Genomic DNA, 22,068 nt, shown 5'->3' on the forward strand with positions numbered 1-22,068 from the left:
TAGACAAAGAGGGAACATCCCTAAATCATTTTATTAATAAGCTCATACTAAACCAAGGAAGTTCAGTATAAGAAATGAAAATTACAGGCCATTCCCTCTTATAAACATATATGTAAAAGTCTTAAATGAATACCAAACCCAGTAGTGTATAAAAAAGGTAATATATCATCATCAATTTGAGTTCATCCCAGGAATGCAATTTTTTTTTTTTTTTTTTGGCCGTGCCACACGGCAGGCAGGATCTTAGCTCCCTGATGACCAGGGATGGAATCCACGCCCCCTGCAGTTGGAAGTGCGGAGTCTTAACCACTGGACTGCCAGGGAAGTCCCCCCACCATGTTGCTTTAAAAGATTAAATAATATAATTCATCACAGTAATAGGTTAAAGGAGTAAAATCATAACGGTCATCTCAATAGATACAAAAATGTATTTGATAAAATTCAACATACATTCAAGAGTAAAACAACAGATCTGAAATGGCAGAGGAGAAAGTAAACTTGAAGACAGATTATGAGAAAATATCAAATCTGAAGAAAACAGTGTAAAAATATTGAGGAAAAATGGGACAAGTCTCAGAGATGTGTGGAATAATATCAGGCATTCCAACATACATACCAATGAAGTCGCAGAAGGAAAGGAGAGAAAAAGGGAATAGAAAAAAATATTTGATGAAATAATCAGTGGACATTTCTCAAATTTGGTGACAAGCATCAACTTAGAGATCCAAAAAGCTTAATCAACTCCAAATAGGAGAATAACATGCTTGGACTCTTGAGCTACACGATCTGAGTTCAAATCCCAGCTCTGCCACTAATTAACTGTGTGACCTTGGGCAAATTAAATTACTTAACCTCTCAGACCCTTAAAATATAAATCTGTAAAATGGAGATAACAGTTTTTATTTCACAGGGTTTTGTGAGGACTAAATGAGATCATCCACCATATAATGCTTCATAAACTGCTTGGCCTTCTATAAGTGCTAAACGTTAGGTACTGTTGTTATCACTATTAGTACATAACAGTATCTTGAACTCTCTCAATATATAAAAAGATTCATGTAATGAAATATTATTTAGCCATAAAAAGGAATGAAGCACTGATACATGCTACAACATGGATGACCCCTGAAAACATCAGGTTAAGTGAAAGAAGTCAGTCACAAAAGACCACACACTGTATGATTCCATTTACATGAAATGTCCAGAATGGGCAAATCTACAGAGACAGAAAGAAGATAAGTGATTGCTTAGGGGTAGGAGGTTGGGGGAAGGATGGGAGAATTAGAGGGTGGTAGCTAAATGGCGCAGGGTTTTTTTTCCTGAGGTGATAAAATGTTCTCAAATTGATTATGGTGATGGTTGCACAACTCTGCAAATATATGAGTTATATTTTTTTAAATGGGTGAATTGCATGGTACGTGAATTATATCACCACAAAACTGCTATTAAACTGTTATTAAAAAAACATTCAAATAAATTCTTAATGAATAAACGTTGAGTAAAAGGTCTTATTTACAGCAGATATTCTCCAGTTGAATTCTTCTCATCTTGATAATCCTCTGAAATATTTCATAATTTAAAGCTTTTTTTAAAACTGAGAAATACAGAAAATAACCTAATAGACATTCATTAATATGTCACTCAGATTTAACAAATGTCAATATTGTGCTATATTTTCTCCAAATCTCTCTTTGTCTTCTTTCAGAAATAAACATAACAAATAAAGCTGCTGATGGCCTCTGTACAAATGGTTCTTCAGAACGTCCTTCTAACTTAGGATGCAGACTGTTAACTGAGAGGGATAACTGTCAGATAATGGCAATAAGTGGTGATTAAAATAAAATAACATGAAATAGCATCACATACCTCAGGCATGGTCACAATGCACCACTGCACTAGTTGGGAACTATTTCATATTTTGAAAATTATGAAGAATGTCAATCGCCTCTTAATTGCCTTAGTATCTGTTCCCTTATATCCATAAAAATACATTTTACCTGTGAGAGCAGAGTTTGCATGATTGAATTAGCCAGCTGAGAATTTCTTCGAAGGACATCATAGAACCCCTAAAAGGAATCAAACAGAGGACAAATAAGCTCTTTGATGAATAAATGAACAACAATATCCTAACAGATTTAGGTCTATGATCCATTACAAGGTAATTTTTTTTTTTTTTCCCAGCATCTGTAAACTACATTTACTGAGTGCTTACTGGGCACATCAGATACAAAAGAGTTGGGACTGGGGCAGGTAAGAACTTAAGAAATTAAATATACACATTAATTTTACCATGAATTTAACTACTAGGGAAGTACAAAATTTGTACAAGTTATACTTTATAATGAAATTTTGATGTCTGTCCAAAGGGTAAGTTATACATACAATGCAGTAAAAATGTTTTAAAATTGTGCTTAGTATCACAGAACTACCCTGAAATGGGTTCATAAAATGCCTATACAGCATTATACAGATATATTTCACATTAAAGATTGCTTGTAAAGTACAAATACTTTGACCCCATTGCTGAGAAATCTATGGCTGACAACTATATGTGCAGTTCCTCTAAGAAACATCGCAGTATTTGTAGTCCATCTCGCCTTTAAACTCCACCTTATTTTTAGTTTCACTTACGAGTTCTCTTCAGAACCGTTTATATTTCTTTTGTCTGATCATCTTCTTTGAGTTTCCTGATTTCATTTTTTAAACAATTTATAGTTTCACGACTTGCTTTTAATCTCTTTAAGCTCTGCAATTTCAAAGTTTGTTTTTTTTCCCCACAGCTTCTAATTTTTCTCTGGTTTTCACTTCAAGTTCTGCAAATTCTGTTTCATGCTTATAGGCTCCTAAGGTAAGCTGACGAGATGTTGTTGTTAATAATTATAGCATCACTGCTGTTGGGTCTTGAAATATCATTTCATCATAGAACTCTGAAACCACTGTCTTTTTTCCCAGCATTGCACTGGTGTCTGATTGAAATAGCTTTTTTTTTTTTTTTTTTTAATTTATTTATTTTTGGCTGTGTTGGGTCTTCGTTTCTGTGCGCAGGCTTTCTCTCATTGCGGCGAGCGGGGGCTACTCTTCATCGCGGTGCGCGGGCTTCTCATTGTCGTGTCTTCTCTTGTGCAGCACAGGCTCTACACGTGCAGGTTCAGTAGTTGTGGCTCACGGGCTTAGCTGCTCTGTGGCATGTGGGATCTTCCTAGACCAGGGCTCGAACCCATGTCCTCTGCATTGGCAGGCAGATTCTTAACCACTGCGCCACCAGGGAAGCCCCTGAAATAGCTTTAATAAACGATACGGGGTTACAGGTCTTCCATTAGGATCAATGAAAAATATTTTGATGATTATTTCGAATTCACCCCAACCTGTTTCAGTAATTTCAGATGGAGGCTTAGTAACAACTCTTAAAGGATTGCCATAGCTTTCATATAACTTAAATTGGATTTTCTTCACATATGCTGACATATCCTCATTTCTGTATGGTTTTACATATACTGTCCACTGATGGGTGTGCCCATCCTCTTCTCTTTTTTTTCCAAAATATGGGGCAACATTACCATAAACTATTGGTTTAACGACAGTAACCCCCTTCACTCTCCCGCCGGAGTCAGGTTCAAATTCGGCCATTCTCTTGAACATACTGTCCTACGGAAGAAGCCGCCGCTGCCAGGGAAAGAGACTGGGGCCAGCGGACTCGCCGCTGTGCTCCTCCCGCGCAGGCCCAAGGAGGAGGGTTTCTGGCCGAAGGAAGACGAGTCAGCAGTGCTCAGGGTGCTGAGGAATCACCAACGCCTCACGGCAGAGGGCGTCACGGAAGCCCATTCAGCCCCACGCAAGACGGGAAAGGTGGCGGCTACAAGGTAATTTTTAAAATTTGGAGGTAGATAAGATTGCGATTTTTTTTTTTTGAATATGGATGACTGTGCAGAAAAGAGTTATCATTAACACAGTGGTCTGAGATTGCTATCCTTAGAAAGGTCTGCTTCCAAGGTTGGCCCTTGGCTGGTGGCTGGGAATTTGGCTGGTAAACAGTTTTTTCCTATACTGATATAAAACTCCCTAAACAATGAGAAGCTTACTGTGCCTAAACTGTTTGTACAAACAATATAGTTTATGCTGAAAACCTGATTTCCCTCTGGGAGTTAGGAATTTTGGTACGTGCTAAGTAAGGGTGCCTATGTGACCAGCTGCCAATAAAAAGCCTTGAGTGCTCTCTAATAAGCTTCCCTAGTAGAATACGCTTTGCATATGTTATCACAACTTATTTGAATATGCTTTGCATACGTTATCACAACTCATTTGCTGGAAGAATTAAGTGCATCCTGTGCAATCTCACTTGGAGCGGACTCTTAGAAGCTTGCACCTGGTCTCCTGTGGACTTCACCCTATTTGCCTCTCGCCTCTGCTGTTTTTTGCTTTCTATCCTTTAACTCTAAATCTCAGCCATGAGAACAAATTTACGCTCAGTTTTATCAGTCCTTCTAAAGAAATCTTTAAACACAGAGGTGGTTTTGGGGACCCCCAATACAACAAACAATTGTTCCAGCACCGTTTGTTGAAAAGACCATCCTCTCTCCACTGAATTACTTGGGATTTCCGTGAAAACTCCACTGACCAGGGACTTCGCTGGTGGTGCAGTGGTTAAGAATCCGCCTGCCAATGCAGGGGACACAGGTTCGAGCCCTGGTGAGGGAAGATCCCACATGTCACGGAGCAACTAAGCCCGTGTGGCACAACTACTGAAGTCCACCTAGACCCCGTGCTCCACAACAAGAGAAGCCACTGCAGTGAGAAGCCCCTGCACCGCAACGAAGAGTAGCCCCAACTCACTGTAACAAGAGAAAGCCTGTGCATAGCAATGAAGACCCAACACAGCCAAAAAATAAATACATTAATTAAAAAAAAAAAAGAAAAACCTTAACTGACCAACTTTATACTTGTTCAGTTGTTTTGTTCATTTTAGGTGGTTTACACTCCACATTAATTTTATTATTATTATATACATTTTAAAATGTATTTATTTATTTTTGGCTGCATTGGGTCTTCGTTGCTGTGCACGGGGCTTTCTCTAGTTGCAGAGAGCGGGGGCTACTCTTCGTTGCAGTGCACGGTCTTCTCATTGCAGTGGCTTCTCTTGTTGTGGAGCACAGGCTCTAGAGCACAGGCTCAGTAGTTGTGGCGCACGGGTTTAGTTGCTCCGCAGCATGTGGGATCTTTCCGGACCAGGGCTCGAACCTGTGTCCCCTGCATTGGCAGGAGGATTCTTAACCACTGCGCCACCAGGGAAGCCCCACATAAATTTTACAATCAACTTCTTAATTTCTACAAAAAGAGCCTGGGATTTCATTGAATCTACACATATTTCTGAGACTTAAAAACATTAACAATATTAAGCATTCTCATCTGTGAACATTGCATATCTCCCCATTTATTTAATTCTTCTTTAATGTCTCTCAGCTATTTTGAGGTCTTCAAGTGTACATATCTTGTGCATATTTTGTTGAATCTATCCTTAAGTATTTTTTTATCTACTATAAATATTGCTTTCTTTCAATTTCAAACTGTTCATTGCTAGAAAATAGAACTATAATTGATTTTTGCATGGTTACTGATCTTGCATACGACCTTACTAAACTCATTTTTCGCAGACTTTTTGGTATTGTCTATGTACACTAAGTGAACAACACAGCTTTACTTCATCCTTTCAAATCTGTGTGCCTTTATTTCTTTTTCTTGCCTTGCTGCATTGGATCAGACCTTCACTTTAATGCAGAATAAAAATTTTGAGGACAAATATCCTTGTTCCTGATCGAAGGGGAAACACATTAAGTGTCTCACTATTTATATCAGATGTAGGATTCATAGACACCCTTTATCAGGTTGAGGAATTCCCCTCTAATCTTAGTTTGCTAAGAGCGTCTGAGAGTTTTACCACAAATGAATGTTGAACAAAGATATTTTTAATTATTATAAAAATTCAATGCTTGCCAGAGTATGCCAGTACACTTTAAAATGTTCTAATCTTTAACCCAGCAATGTGGTCAAATATTCAGGTACAACAACACTCATGGTGAAAAACTGGAAACAACAGAAATGACCCAGGACAGTTAAATAAATCACTGTATACACAAAGAACACTTTTTAGCATTAAAAATTATGTGTCAAAGAACATTTCATGAAATAGGAAAATACATATTACAACATAATATTAAGAGATAAAAGCTAGATAAATCTTATGATTCCAATTTTGTATAAATATACATATATGAGTGCTGGGATTAGTAATAATATTTTTAAAAATATTTTCCTGGGGCTTCCCTGGTGGCGCAGTGGTTGAGAGTCCGCCTGCCGATGCAGGGGACACGGGTTCATGCCCTGGTCCGGGAAGATCCCACATGCCGCGGAGCGGCTGGGCCCATGAGCCATGGCCGCTGAGCCTGCGCTTCCGGAGCCTGTGCTCCGCAACTGGAGAGGCCACAACAGTGAGAGGCCTGCATACAGCAAAAAAAAAAAAAAAAAAAAAAAAAATCCTGTATTTTCTATATTTTCTATAATAAACCTGAAAAATCCGATGTCTGGTACAGTGCCTTGCAACCACTGTAGCTCAATAAATGTTATTTTAAAAAGGGCAAATAGGGGCTTCCCTGGTGGCTCAGTGGTTAAGAATCCGCCTGCCAATGCAGGGGACTCGGGTTCAAGCCCTGGTCTCGGAAGATCCCACATGCCGCAGAGCAACTAAGCCTGAGCGCCACAACTACTGAGCCTGTGTTCTAGAGCCTATGAGCCACAACTACTGAGCCCACATGCTGCAACTACTGAAGCCCGCGTGCCTAGAGTCTGTGCTCCACAACAAGAGAAGCCACCACAATGAGAAGCCTGCAAACCACAAGGAAGAGTAGCCTCTGCTCGACAAAACTAAAGAAAGCCCGCGTGCAACGAAGACCTAATGCAGCCACAAATAAATTTAGTAAAAAAAAAAAAAAAAAAAGGGCAAATAAAAGTATTACAATAGCTGTTCTCTGAAATGACTTCCACTTAATCTACTTGCTAGATCATCTAATGCTCTCCATCCTATGAAATATGTATGCTGAAGTACACAGCATACTAAATGCTAGCAATCATAGTGCAATCCCTCACGACTGCAAACTTTTGTTCCCACTGGCTGAATTATATCCTAATCACAAGTCAGTAGTAATACTTGTTCTCTCAGTTTTTGCTAATTGTACCATCATTGTTAATTATGTGATCTAATCAGACATTCTGTAAACTGTTGGAAACCAAGTGCAAAATGAAAAAGAAGTTGTTTCTGGGAATTCCCTGGCCGTCCAGTGGTTGGGACTCTGCACTTTCACTGCCGAGGGCACAGGTTCAATCCCTGGTCAGGGAACTAAGATCCCACAAGCCATGCGGCATGGCCAAAAACAACAACAACAAAAAAACGAGAATTTGTTTGCATAGAAACTAAGTTGAATGTTTTGGAAAGACTTAATAAAAGTAAATCTCTAAAACCAATTTCTGATGAATTAGGGGTAAGACAATTCTAAAAACTTAGGGGAAAAACTGAACATATCTAGAAGATTTCTATACTAAGACTGTATCTGAAGTGTTTTAAAGTTTTTATCCTACTTTACATAAGCAAAAACTTGAAATTATAGGCAATACATTAAAGTTATGGTTTGTTTGAGAGATAGGAAGTTCCAAATGGCAGACTCATACTCAAAACCAAAAGGACTTGGCCTTAAAGCAAAAGACTGGTAAATTAACAGTACATTTAAATATTTCGAATTAAAATAAAACATTTAAGGTGTTTTAACTATTCTTTATGATTCCTCACCTTAAAGGACTTTTTGGCTAATCATCACTAACTACTGGTCCTAACTGCATTAAATAAGAGCATATTTACTGTACTTTGATAATCAGAAAAAAAATTATTAAAATTAAAAGGATTATTAGCGGAGTTGGGGAGGGAAGTACTACATCTCTTCACTCTGCTGATTTACCTCATAAAGCATGAGTCGAACATCAGCCTGCTGGCCTAAGCATCTCCTCAAACTATCCATGATCTCAAGGCAAAAGGTTTCATTGGCGACAGAATTGTAACGGCTATGGACATCCACATGGACCTGAAAAGAAGAGAGGCCAGTTCATGTCTATCTTACTAGAGTAAGTAGTTTCTATTAAGGGGGTAAAATGAGCTGATGTACTTGGTCAAAGAACCTTACATTTAGCTTTCCCCATATGCCAAAACCCAGGACTGAGGCAGATATTATAATCATTATTAGGCCATGATAAGTTATCACTCTTATTCTAGTTTGGACTAAGAGAATTTTCAAGCACTTAAAAAAATTAACTCTTCCTTATTCCTTAAGATTTTCCTTGGCAATGTCACCTGCTTAGGAAGGCACACAGATTATTTCATGCTTCTAGAATTCAGTAGTCATAATAAACTTGATTTTACATAAAAGGTCTAAAAGACTTCCTTACATGTCTTCAATAGCTAGAAGAATTGAGCTATTTTTGGTTCCGTGAACTCCTGAGATGTTTAGGGGTAGGTAGTTATTTTCTTCAGATATGGACTTGACAAAGAATAACACTGCTTGTTTGAGTCATATAATAAATTCAGCCATTATAGACCAAGAACTCCTAATCCTCACTTCAGGCATCTTAGTGAGGAAGTTAATACTGACTGAGGTCAAATCCCAGTTCTACCCATTACTGGCCATATCACCTTGGGCAAGTTATTTAACCTCTCTCAGTCTCAGTTTTCTTACCCTTAAATTGGGGATAATAACAATACATAAATGATACCCAGTGTTCCTAATATTTAATCTATGCCATATGTTATAAACAAAAGTTTTGTATAGTTATACCAGAGCAATAAAGGATTCTTAATGAAACTAGTAAACAGATACGTCTCTTATTATAAATCGTATATTACTGAATTTAAATGACAAAGACAATTTTATTGCTGCAAAACCTAGATTATCACGTTACTGTAAAATGTTTTGTTTTCTCAGGTTACAGGTTTTAATAGATGTACAAAGTAAATAAACTATTAAAACTGGGGACAATAACAGTATTTAGCCTCAGAGAATTGCTGTGAAGATTAAATGAGAAAATAAATGTAAAGCACTTAGCATAGAGTCTAGCACAGTGCTGTCCAGTAGAAACACAATACAAATCACAAATGCAAGCCACATATATAATATTAAATTTTCTAGTAGTCAAATCAAAAAAGTAAAAAAACTGGTGAAATTAATTTTAATATTTTATTTAACCCAACACAGCCAAAATATTATCTCAACACATAATCAAAATTAAAAATTATTAACGAGATAGTTTACATTCTTTTATCTCACACAGAGTCTTCAAAATCCAGTGTGTGTTTTACACACAGAGCAACACTCAATTTGAACTAGCGACATTTCAATCAATATTCAGTTCAACAGCCACCTTGAGGCTAGGGACTACCATATTGAAAAGCACAGTTAACACACAGCAAATTTTCCATTAAAAAGTGTTGGCTGATATCATCATCATCATCAGACTCTCAGTTTCAGGATCATTTGTACAACCAGAAAAGGAGTAAAAGAAAAGAGTCTGCACATCATCAGCTCCTGCATCAGTGCACACACTATAAGCTGGTGTGAAAAAAAATCCTTACCTGGCTAATTCCAATAGACTGACTGCACTGAGAAGACGACAAGCTGCCTAAAACTTTAAAGTTCTTCAGGAGCAGCAAAAACCCAGCAACTGCAGATTTTCGGGCATCAAGCTGCCTAGCTCAGGAATAGACAGAGAAGAAGTTACCAAACAGTACTGATTTCACAGGAATAGGCTTCTGGGTCAGAAAAATTCAGTTACTTCTGTACAGGAAAGGAATATGTATAAACAATGAAGCACAGAGCAAAATAAATTGAATTTATATACTCAAAATAAGGCATTGGGGCTTCCCTGGTGGCGCAGTGGTTGAGAGTCTGCCTGCCGATGCAGGGGACACGGGTTCGTGCCCTGGTCTGGGAAGATCCCACATGCCATGGAGCGGCTGGGCCCGTGAGCCATGGGCGCTGAGCCTGCGCGTCCGGAGCCTGTGCTCCACAACGGGAGAGACCACAACAGTGAGAGGCCCGCGTACCGCAAAAAAAAAAAAAAAAAAAAAAAAAGGCATCGGCTGTTCACAGCAATTAGTAGTATAGGAATTCAGCTGAATTTTGCATTATCTACTTAACCTCTGGCACTATCTATACTTTCTTCTATCCTGCTGACAAGTCTATGAGGGAAATGAGAACAAGAGTGCTGAAAGGCTGTACAATGGGTTGATAACTCAAATGTAAGTACTAAATATAGCAAAGGAAATTGCTGATTTTCTCTGAGTTTAAAGGAGCACTTCCTTTCTTCATAGAGGAGTGCAGTGCTTGGTGCCTTATAAACCCTCCATCCAGAAAAATGATACACTCATCTCACTGAGGCTCAATGATTAATGCATGTTATAGATGCTACAATATACAACCTTGGCCTATCAGACATGCTTTTGGGTAAGGAGTAACAACAAACTGTCAATTCTAGAATAGGGATAAACAGCATATGGCTACTTACTAGTTGCTCCTCTGAATATCCATGAGTGTATTATAATATGGCCAATGTGGTATTAATTTGGTATCTTATCCTTAAAGTAACAAATGCTTCCCACATATTACCCATCTCATAGTATCTTTAGGAGATGGTATTATCATCTCTAAGTTTGGGTTAGGAATTTGCATGACTGCTGTGAATAGGTTGTACTAGAGATGACTGCAGAGAGGACTCTAAGTAACATTAGAAAGCATCACTTCCTCAGATCTCATGGGAGGCTACATACCTGGCAAACATAGCTTTCCGAAGGACAAGTATCAAGGAGTCTCTTATTGACAAGCTGACTTTTAGAAGGGGCTGAAAGAGGAAGAATCAGTAGGTAAAAACAGCAATTTGTTTATTAGCCTTAGCACATTTCTACTCAATACTGTTACCATTTGGCTTTTATAAGAAAGTTTGGCTCTGTTTTATAAACAAGTTGCATTGTTTATTACACTTAGTAATAAGGACAATTTTATATTTTGAAATGCTAAATTGAAACTAGTTGTGAATACCTTTAAACCTACTGTCCTCAATTAATAATTTCCTAAGAGCCTTTCAATTACTTCACTAACTTGAAACTGAATCAAAGGAGAGAGAATAGCACTATGAAGAGGGGGTAAACTTGGAAAATAGACTCTATTTTAATAGAAAGTTTTATGTTCTAGAATCAAGGAAAACAGTATTTCTTACATGTATATGTGTAAGAAATACATCAGACCTCCACTCGGCAGTTCAACCTCAGTTGTGGTGAGCTCTTTAGGAGTCAAGACTTACCTGCACTGCCTTCATCAGCCCTTGTACGGTTTGAAGGGGCAGAAAGGACAAATAGTCAAAAGTTTCTGTGACTTTAGAAGAACAACTTTGAAGAACTAAGGGTGAATACATGATGATATCTGAAAGCAGGTCTGAAAAACAGAATCTATAATCAGTTGCCTCAAATAACTAAAAACGTTTCAAATAAAAGGAACATAAAATGGAGAAAGAAATGGTAAAAAGTTTTTTGTTTCTTTCTCAAATAAGTCAAGTACACTGCAACATAGATTTCTACTGATTCTATGTATTAAGACTTTAAGGTCAATGTAACCAGGATACTTGTAAAATTTCTTCTGGTGATAGTGTAAGACTACAAAAATTAAACTGTCTAAAAGAAAGGAAGAAACCCATTATACTGCCTGAATAAGTAGTACACATTGTCTTCATATTTCCAAACTGAAATAAATCAATAAATATTTATGAATTTCTATTATATGCAAGCATAATAATATGGTCCCATAAGGAATATTCAAAAGCACAAAACCTGGTCTCTCTTCCTTCAAGAATGTTAATTTAGCTGGAAGTGAAGGAAAAAATATTTTAAAAGAATGAAAGAATAGAATGATACCAAAAATCTAATAATTCCAAACATTGTTTATTGTCTAGCAAATGGTAAAGAGAGAGTTTAAACAGGAGCGCAAAGGAAGAGATCATTATGAGATGGTGTGCTTTAGGAGAGCAAAGAGAAGAAGGAATTTAAGCTGGATTCTAAAAGATGGGTAACATTTAGATGCACAAAGAACTGGAAAGAACTATTATATTTAAAGGGAAAAGTACGAGTAAAAGTACAGGAAAGGCAAGTGTAAGACATATTCAGAGGATGGTGGGGAAATCTGTGGAGACAGGGTGAAGCATTCAGAAAAGTAAATAATGGAAGTTAATGCTGGAAAGGTAGGTTGGATCAAATTGTCAAGGACTTTTTTTGGCCGTGGCACGTGGCTTCTGGGATCTTAGTTCTGCGACCAGGGATCAAACCCAGGCCCATGGCAGTGAAAGCACTGAGTGCTAACCACTGGACTGCCAGGGAATTCCATCAAGGACTTTAAATACCAGGATAAAGAGCTGGTAATTTATGAAAGGAGGTATTAGTGAGTTTTGAATGACAGAGTGGTATTTTAGGAATACTGATCTGGCGGCAATTTGCAGGCAGAATCGCTGCAGAGAAAAAAGAAAGCAGGGAAACCAGTTAGGAAGCTGTGGTAGTAGTCTAAATGCAAGGTTATAAGACTGGGAATTAGGCAATGGGTGTATGTGTGTGGGGGAGGGTATAAAAAAGAAGAAAGAGGTAACAGTATGATGGAAAGAATGAAAGAACTTAGGTACCAAGTGTATTTGAGAAGATTAAAAGGAATTCTAGCCTCTGAGACTCAGAGCCGTGTTTCAGATAACAGAAACAGGGACAACGGAAAGGGGAATTTGTTTGAAGGCAACAGTATTGCATTTGAAATAAAAGGAAAAAAAATACTAAATGGAAATATCCAGCAGGAATGAAGTCATTGAAGCAGTGAACTAAGGAAAGAGGAGAGTCTTGACATAAAGATTTGGGAGCCATGCCCACAAAAGACCCCACCAAAATAACTGAAATCATGAGAAGTGGTACGATATCTGCAAGTAAGATAATATATAAAAAGAGGGACAGACACTGCCCACCAAGATGGAGTAAGAGTAACCAGATTTACCTTCCCACTTTAAACATCTACAAGAAAATAAGCCAAATTACATGAAACAACAATTTTCAGACAGCAGACAAGAAGCAGTACAGACAATGATCCCTGAGAGAAGGGAAATAAATGAGGAGAGGCTTATAATAATTGCCCCATCTTACTGCCTGGAGGGTTTCTAGGCAGTAGCACAGAGAGGGGAAACTCAGAATCCAGCGGTCTTCCTGAGTTACAGAGACAGAGTTGACAATTCAGGAAAGCTAAGGCAGCTAGAATTCATAGGGCAGAGTACCAGAAAGGAAAGAGCTGCATGGAAAGAGGGCCCTGGAGATGTGCAGGTAGCTCCCCTTGTATGTTAGCTGCATGCTAGTCAGTGCATCTGTATGAAAAAACAATCTAAGTCAGGGAAAAAATCACAGGCAAGCAGTAGGCAAATCCATTCTCAGAGGTCATAAAGGACAGGAAATAGTTTATATTCACAACATCCACAGTGGAGACACCTCATAATATAAAAGGAGCATTGCTTTAATTGTAGCACCAAGTTGGCCCTAGATTAAAGACTGTCTGGTCTTATATAACACAACATAAAAATAATCATAAAAAGGATTAAATGCTTTCCAAGAAACTTAAAGCTCAATAATATTCGAAGGAAAAAAAAATCCAGCAAATTAACAATGTGAAGTTCACAGTATCTGCCATCCAATCAAAATTATTCATCAGGCAAAGAAGCAGGAAAACACAACTCATGACGACGAGGAAATAAATCAATAAAAACAGATCAGAAATTACACAATGATAAGAGTTAGTAGACAAGGACATTAAAAGAACTAAAATAAATATATGTTCAAGAAGGTAAGGGAAGGGAATTCCCTGGTGGTCCAGTGGTTAGGACTTGGTGCTCTCACTGCCAGGGGCCCAGGTTTGATCCCTGGTTGGGGAACTAAGATCCTGCAAGAAGATGTGGCACAGCAAAAAAAAAATAGGTCAGGGAAGCATGTTTAAAAAAAAAGACAGGGAAGATACGGAAGACATAAATCAAACATCTAAAAATGAAAATTTTAATGGATAAGATCACTGCAGAAGATTTGGGAATCTGAATTTACAGCAATAAAAACTATCTAAAATGAAACACAAAGTAAAAAAGACTAAAGAGGGCTTCCCTGGTGGCGCAGCGGTTGAGAGTCCGCCTGACGATGCAGGGGACACGGGTTCGTGCCCCAGTCCAGGAAGATCCCACATGCCGCGGAGTGGCTGGGCCCGTGAGCCACGGCCGCTGAGCCTGCGCGTCCAGAGCCTGTGCTCTGCAACGGGAGAGGCCACACAATGAGAGGCCCGCGTACCGGGGAAAAAAAAAAAAAAAAAAAGAAAAAAAAAGAGAAGGGAGAAGAGGAAAAAGGGAACAAAAAACAGACAAAGTAGAAAACAAACAGCCGGATGTTAATCACATTAAATGTAGATGGCCTGCCCTGATTAAAAGTCAGAGACTGTCAAATTGGATAAAAAAAAGTAAAACACAATTGTATGTTGTCTATAATAAAACGCAAGTTAACTATATAAAGACATAAATAAGTTAAATCTAAAAAGATGGAAAAAATATACCATGTTAACACTGATAAAAAGAAAGCTGCAGAGATTATATTAATATCAAAGTAGACTTCAGAGTAAATAATATTGCCAGGAACAAAAAGGTCATTTCATAACAATTAATGGATCCATTAACAAAGAGGACATAACAATCCTTAATGTTTATGCCCTATAATAGAGTTTTAAAATTCCTGAAGCAAAAACTGATAGAACTGAAAGGCACAGACAGTCATTTCTATAAATGCAAAGTCAGAGATTTCAACGCCCCTCTCTTAATAGTTAACAGAATAAGTAGACAGAAAATCAGTAAGGACACAGGAGACTTGAATAATCTGAATTCAGTGATTTATAGAAAACTACCTAATAATAGAATACATATTATTTTCAATAGCATGGAGAACACTTATCAAAATGAACCATATTCTGAGAATAAAACAAGTCTCAATAAATTTTTTAAAATTCGCATCATACAAAGTATGTTTTATAACCACAAATTAGAAATCAATAACAGAAAACCTGGAAAATCTACAAATACTTGAAAACTAAACAACACACTTCTAAATAACCCACTGGTTAAAGAACAAATCACAAAAGAAATTAAAAGTATTTGGAACGCAATGAAAATAAAAAACAAAATTTATGGGATGCAGCTAATGCAACGTTTAGAAGGAAATTTATAGTTTAATGCTTTATTGAAAAAAAAGAGAAAGGTCTCAAATTAATGACATATGCTTTTAATCAAAAGAAGCACAGACTGACCCAAAGTAGCAGTAGAAACAAAACAAAAAAGAGCACATATCAATAAAACTGAAAACAGAGAAACAACAGAGAAACTCAATGAAACCAAAAGCTAGTTCTTGGAGAAAAATCAATAAAATTGATAAACCTCTTGCTAGACTAATCAGGAAAAAGAGAAAAGATGCAAATTATGGCTTTTAGGAGTCAGAAAGGGCAAATCAATATAGATCCTACAGACATTAAATGGAATACTCGGAACAACTTCATGACAATAAATTTGATAACTTAAGATGAAATGGTCAAATTCCTTGAAAGACACAAACTACCAAAGTTCACCCAGAAGATTCAGATAACCTGACTAGCCCTACTTCTATTAAAAGAATGGATTTTGTAGTTAAAACCCTTCACACAAACAAAAGGAAACTTCAATCATCAGGAAGGAAAAATTAGCAGCATCAATATCTAGGTAAATATAACAGACCAGAAGTTGGCACACTTTTTCTGTAAAGGGCCAGACAATAACTATTTTAGGCTTAATGGGTCATGTGAGATAGATATATATATCACGAGTTGGTATATGTATGTATGTGTGTGTGTGTGTGTATGTATATATATATATATATATATATATATACATCAACTCAACTCTGCTGGTAAAGTATAAAAGCAAGATAGACAACACATAAATGATTGAGCATGTCTGTATTCCAATAATACTATATTTTATGAACTCTAAAGTCTAAAATTTTCATGTATCATGATATATTCTTCTTTTGATGTTTTTCAATCACTTAAAAGAGCAAAATGAACCCAAAGCAAGCAAAAGGAAGGAAATAATGAAAAGCGGAATTTGGTGAAATTGAAAAAAGAAAAAAAAAAAGAGAAAATTCAAACTAAAATCTCATTCTTTCAAAGATCAGTAAAACTGGCAAGCTTCTAAGCCAGACTGGTAAAGAAAAAAAGAAAAAAGACATATCACTGATATCAAGAACGTCTAGATTTGGAGATGACGTGATTTCTATGTAGAAAATCCTAAGGAATTGCCAAAAAGCGACTAGAACTAATAAGTGGGTTTAGCATGGTTGCAGGATATAAGGTCAATATTAAAAAAGCAACTATTTCTACACAACAGCAATCAACAATCAGAAATTGAAAATTTTAAAAATACTATTTACAACAGTGTCAAAAAAATGAAATAGGGATCGACAAAAGATATGCAAGATCCACGCACTGAAAACTACAAAACATTGCTGAAAGAAATTGAAGAAGTAAAATAAATGGAGAGATACATTGTGTTCGTGGGTTAGAAGACTCAATATTGCTAAGATGCCAATTCTCTCCCCAATTAATCCATACATTTGAGGCAATCTCCATCAAAACTTGAGACCTTTTATAAAAACTGACAAACTGATTAGAATATTTATTTGGAAATGCAAAGGACCTAGAATAGTCAAAAGTTAAAAGACTTACACTATTGCTTTTAAGACACATTATGACGCTATAGCAATCAAGACATAACACACACATAGCTCACTGGAATAGAACAGATTCCTAAAATAGACCCACACATGTATGGTTAGTTGATTTCAATAAAGATGTCATGGTACCTCAATGAAGAAAAGATAATCTTTTCAAAAAATTGTGTTGGAACAACTGGATAGCCTTAAGCAAAAAGATGAACCTTGTTATGTCACATCCTATACAAAATTTAACAAAAATGGATCACAGATCTAAGTATAAGAGCTGAAACTATAAGGCTTCTAGTAGAAAATATAGGAGAAAATCTTAGTGACCTTGGGTTTGGCAAAGATTTTTTTAATACATGACATAAAAAGCAGGAACTATACAAAACTGATGAACTGGTAACTGATAAATTAAAAATGTTGGTTCTTCAAATGACACTGTTACAAATATTAAAAGTCAAACCACAGACCAGGAGAAAATATCTGCAAAACATATATCTGACAAAGGACTTGTATTTAGAATATATAAATAACTCTTACAACTCAGTAATAAAAAGGGAAACAACTCAATTTTTTTAAATGGACAAAAGACCTGAACAGACATTTAACCAAAGAAAATATAGAAATGACAAATAAGCATGGCAAATGTTCAATATATCATTAGGCATTGAGGAAATGCAAACAAAAACACAATTAGAATGAGTAAAATTAAAAAGACTGATCATACCAAGAGTTGGTCACAATGTGGAGCAACTAGAAACACTGCTTATAGGAATGTAAAATGGTACGACGACTGTGGAAAATAGTCTGGCAGTTTCTTAAACTATAAAGCCTACACCTACCATATGGTGTACCCATTCCACTATAACATGTTTCCATACAGAAATGAAAGCATACATCCTCAGAAAGACTTACACATTAATGTTCATAGCAGCTTTATTCGTGATAGCCCCAAACTAGAAACAACCTAAAAACCTGCATACAGGTGAATGGATAAATAAATTGTGGTTATATCCGTATTAGGGAATACTAACAATAAAAAGGAAATCAATTATTGATACGTGTGACAACTACAGAAAAATCTCAAAAGAATTATGCTGAGTGAAAGAAGTCAGACCAAAAAGAAAGGAAAAAAAAAAGGAGTACACACTGTAGGATTCCATTTACATAAAATTTTTTAAATTTATAGTGACAGAAAGCAGACCAGACTAGAGATAAGAGATGGGAAGGAAGAGAGGGATGCAGGAACAAATTACAAAGAGGCACCAGGAAACATTTGTGGGTGATAGATATGTTCATTTTGACTGTGGTGATACTTTCTGTTTCGCTGGTGTGTATGTATGTCAAAAGTTACCAAACTGTTATACTTTAAATATGTGGACATTGTTGTACCTCAATTATACTTCAATAAAGCTGTAAAGAAAGAAAAAAAGTAGAATGAAGTGTCAAGTACAGAGCTTTGGAGAACCCTGACATTTAAGGATAGAAGAAAGAAAAGGAATCACTAAAGAAGAAAAAAAAACTGATCATAGGCAGGATAAGATGCAAATTATTACAGTTATCAACTTCAGGGGAGTTGTAAACAGTGTAGAATGATAGAGAAATTAAGAAAGTTGGTGATTAAGAAAAGACCAGTGGATTTAGACATTAGGATATATGTATTAAAAGAGCAAAACATTCAGAGGTCACCAAAGAGACCAGTACTGAAGTCAGAATGTCAAGGGTTAGGGCTTCCCTGGTGGCGCAGTGGTTGAGAGTCCACCTGCCGATGCAGGGGACACGGGTTCGTGCCCCGGTCCGGGAAGATCCCACATGCCGTGGAGCGGCTGGGCCAATGAGCCATGGCCGCTGAGCTTGCGCATCCGGAGCCTGTGCTCCGCAACGGGAGAGACCACAGCAGTGAGAGGCCCGCGTACCGCCAAAAAAAAACACAAAAAAACAAAAAACGAATGTCAAGGGTTAAGAGAACGGGAAGTCATTGAGTGACAGCAGAAGGACAGCACTCACCTGAGAAGTATTCAAACAAAAAAGAGAGAAAGTTGATGCAAGACAGAAGTTCACTCATTAGTTATATGCTCTTTTCCTTCTTGACAACCATAGACAATATAAATGCATTTATGTTTTACTGGCATCATAATCAAAGATGTCATTAAAGATGTCAATCTACTGTATCATTACATTTTTTTCCAGAACCAAAAGCGTTATGACATTTAAATAAAAATGTTCCTGACAACTTTATCCACCCTTCCAAAGTTCAATACCTATGAAATGAGTGATGGGGGAGGATCCTCTGGTAACAACCCTGTTGAGGACCTGCTCCAGAATTTCTTGTCTGATCATCTCATGGATCTAAAAAGAACAGAAGAACCAATAAAATATTCCTTGGTGACCTTCAGCTTACAATTATATCAATGCATGTTAGGCAGATTAAAGAATAGTTTGAAAAAAAAAAAAAGAATAGTTTGAATATGGGCAAAACTGGACTGTTTATTTCAAAGACAAATATAATGTGAATCATCGGGAAAGAATCACTCAATTCTACCCTCATTCTGTGCTCAGACAATTCACTAGCAGGGCAAACTTTTATTAGCCTAAAAGAGAAATCATATGAAAGTACTGCTACATATAAGGTCCAGCATCAAACAGGAATAATTCTACCTAGGTATCTATTACATGCCAACGTCCATATTCCTGACAGTATGCACAACTTTTATTTTAAAATTTAAAAGCCCATGAAAATTTCTGAAAACCTAGAAAATCTTCATCAAGCCCTTCCTCAGTTTCTACAAGCAGAGCAACTGCCTAAAAAACAACCTGTTTTGAATTTTTACTTGAATTTTAGTTAAATTTCATACCTGAACTTGATAACTTTGGGATACAGACTAATTACTTTCAGACCCTGGACTAATAATTTGATTATTAGTAAATTCTATATTCTATAGATACCTTGGCAAAGCCAACATCTGTGTGAAATCAAGTGGAACCTTCTTAGTTTTAAAAAAGATTAATTTAAAAACAAAAACCATTTTCTTATTCTAAGAATGTTTTTAATCAGATTATGGTTAAGGAGAGTCATATGTATCTAATACACAACTCTCAAGGACTATTATATGACATTCACTTCATGGAACATCAGATTTACATTTAAATTGGCCTCCAAATAACATTTTCAGCAGATACGTTTGTTGTGTAGATACAGTGAACAACTGAATGTAAAGAAGATGTCTTAGAGAAATCACTGGCAAAGCAAATTTGTTTAGTCTCAGATATGATCTTTTTTGAACTTGAAATGAATTTTTGAAAGCTATTTCAGAAATTAAGATTGAGATGATAGCCATAATATGGTAATGAATTAAAAGATTGTAAATTCCCCAATTTGGTTCTTCAAAAACAATGAACCATTAAGAATGATTCTTCAAGCTTGATGTTCTACAGCAACCTAAAAGATTATTTTTTGTATAAGGGAATTTTAAAAACCCAGAAATGATTTACTGCTAGAGGAAGAAGAGGAAATCATGAGGAAGTTAACTTATATTCAAACTTCTAAAACATGGTCAGGAAGAACAGAAATTAGAATAAATGAAAATCTCATATAAATAAAGAGTGAGAAAGTACGTATTCCATCAAACTGGGTCTATAATGTTTCAATTACTATCCCAATCTCTGTTCTGGGAAACTGCTACATACTCAAATTGCCCTGTCCCCCAGACTCCCAAGTTAATGCCCTATTTATTAGGGAATGGTTGCTAAACTAGAGTCTCACCTTGAAAGTTTCCAACAGGATATTAGCTCCCAGCTTACATGCATGCTGGTTTGGCATTCTAGAAAGACCTGAGCTGGCTTCAATAGTTTTTCCATCAAGAATCTTCTTTGGCCCATAGGAATCCATTAAAATGAAGCCAAGTTCTACCAGGCCCTGAGTAACATGATCCCAACTGTGAACACTGCAAGAAAACAAAGTTTAGTTAAGAAGAAAAACTTAGTAAAATACCTTACCTCTATATTCTCTGCCGTGTTACGTATTTCCCAAACTTGACCTGGATAACCAACACTCCACATAAATTCTGAATTTCTTAATGAACAGTAATGGGAATGGTAGGCAAGCAATCTCTACCAACAGAACACCAAGAAAATCCAAAAACTACAGAACATTAAAAAACATATGAAGCAGAGCAGCACTCTGAGAGGATGACAACATGCTGGAGGATTAGGGCAATGCCACACCTAGAAGATTAGCCCTTGGTACACCCTACCACTATCCTCAAGTCACAGAGGCAGAATGTGTTAAAAGATACAGCACTCTCAGACAAACTAATGGGGAATATCAAAAACGATAATAAGGAGATAAGCAATAACCACCGAATACAAGAAAACAATATCACCACGAAAGAGAAGCACCAAACTCAATGAAGACAACTAATCGCTAAGGGAAAAGGTTAATGGAACAAAGAGAAGATTTTAAAAGTCTAATGAATATCCTCAGAGAAATAAGAAAGAGTATTATAGCATGAAACAAAAAATGAACTGTTATGAAAATAGAACCAATTAGAAATTTTGGAAATAAAAAACATGACGGATAGAGTGAAAAACTCAATAAATGGACCTAAGAATAAAATGGGCAGAGCTGAAGAAATAATTATTGAGAAGAGCGAGCTAAGGAATTTTTGTTGAACTTGACACAAAAAGACAAAAATATGAAAAACGTGAAAGAAAAATTAAGAGATACAGCACACAGATCAAGAAATTCCAACAGTTAATAAGAGAGAAAAAGGGGAGACAGTACTCAAAGAAAATAGAAGAAAATCATTACAGAGTTTAGGAAAGACATGACTCCTTACAGTGAGAGGGCACACCAATTACCAAACAGAAATGAATTAAAAAGGAACCTACCTAAACACAAATTGTGTTAAATTTCAGAAGATAAAGGATAAAAATAAAGTCTTAAAAGTTCCCATGAAGAAAAATAACAGATTATCTAAAATAATACAAGAATCAGATAACCATCAGACTTTTCATCAGCAATTCTAGATGCAAAAAGACAACGTGAAACTGATTATAAACTCAGAATTTTAAACCTCGTCCAACTATTTCTGTTCAAGTGGAAGAGCAAAACAAAGACATTTTCAGATATGAAAAGTTTACTATCCACAAACCATATCCGAAAGGATTACTGCAAAAAATATATACTTATGGCA

At 36.5% G+C, this 22,068-nt stretch overlaps 1 protein-coding gene and 1 pseudogene across 10 annotated transcripts in view; both read right to left on the reverse strand.

Moving 5' to 3' along the window:
* The window catches only part of FANCI (FA complementation group I), a 76,740-nt gene that overhangs the window by 24,216 nt on the left and 30,456 nt on the right, over positions 1-22,068 (reverse strand). For all 10 annotated transcript variants that reach the window (XM_070044852.1, XM_030878647.2, XM_030878650.2 and 7 more), the window contains 7 exons: positions 20,637-20,817; positions 19,135-19,222; positions 11,389-11,519; positions 10,859-10,929; positions 9,665-9,779; positions 8,001-8,123; positions 1,998-2,066 (listed from right to left, as the gene is read on the reverse strand). In XM_070044852.1, the coding sequence (XP_069900953.1) occupies positions 1,998-2,066; positions 8,001-8,123; positions 9,665-9,779; positions 10,859-10,929; positions 11,389-11,519; positions 19,135-19,222; positions 20,637-20,817 (778 nt within the window). The remainder of the gene's footprint in view (positions 1-1,997; positions 2,067-8,000; positions 8,124-9,664; positions 9,780-10,858; positions 10,930-11,388; positions 11,520-19,134; positions 19,223-20,636; positions 20,818-22,068) is intronic.
* LOC115864684 (YEATS domain-containing protein 4-like) lies at positions 2,302-3,674 on the reverse strand (annotated as a pseudogene).

Source organism: Globicephala melas, chromosome 2 (assembly GCF_963455315.2).
Source record: "Globicephala melas chromosome 2, mGloMel1.2, whole genome shotgun sequence".
In the NCBI taxonomy this organism is placed as follows: Eukaryota; Metazoa; Chordata; class Mammalia; order Artiodactyla; family Delphinidae; genus Globicephala; species Globicephala melas.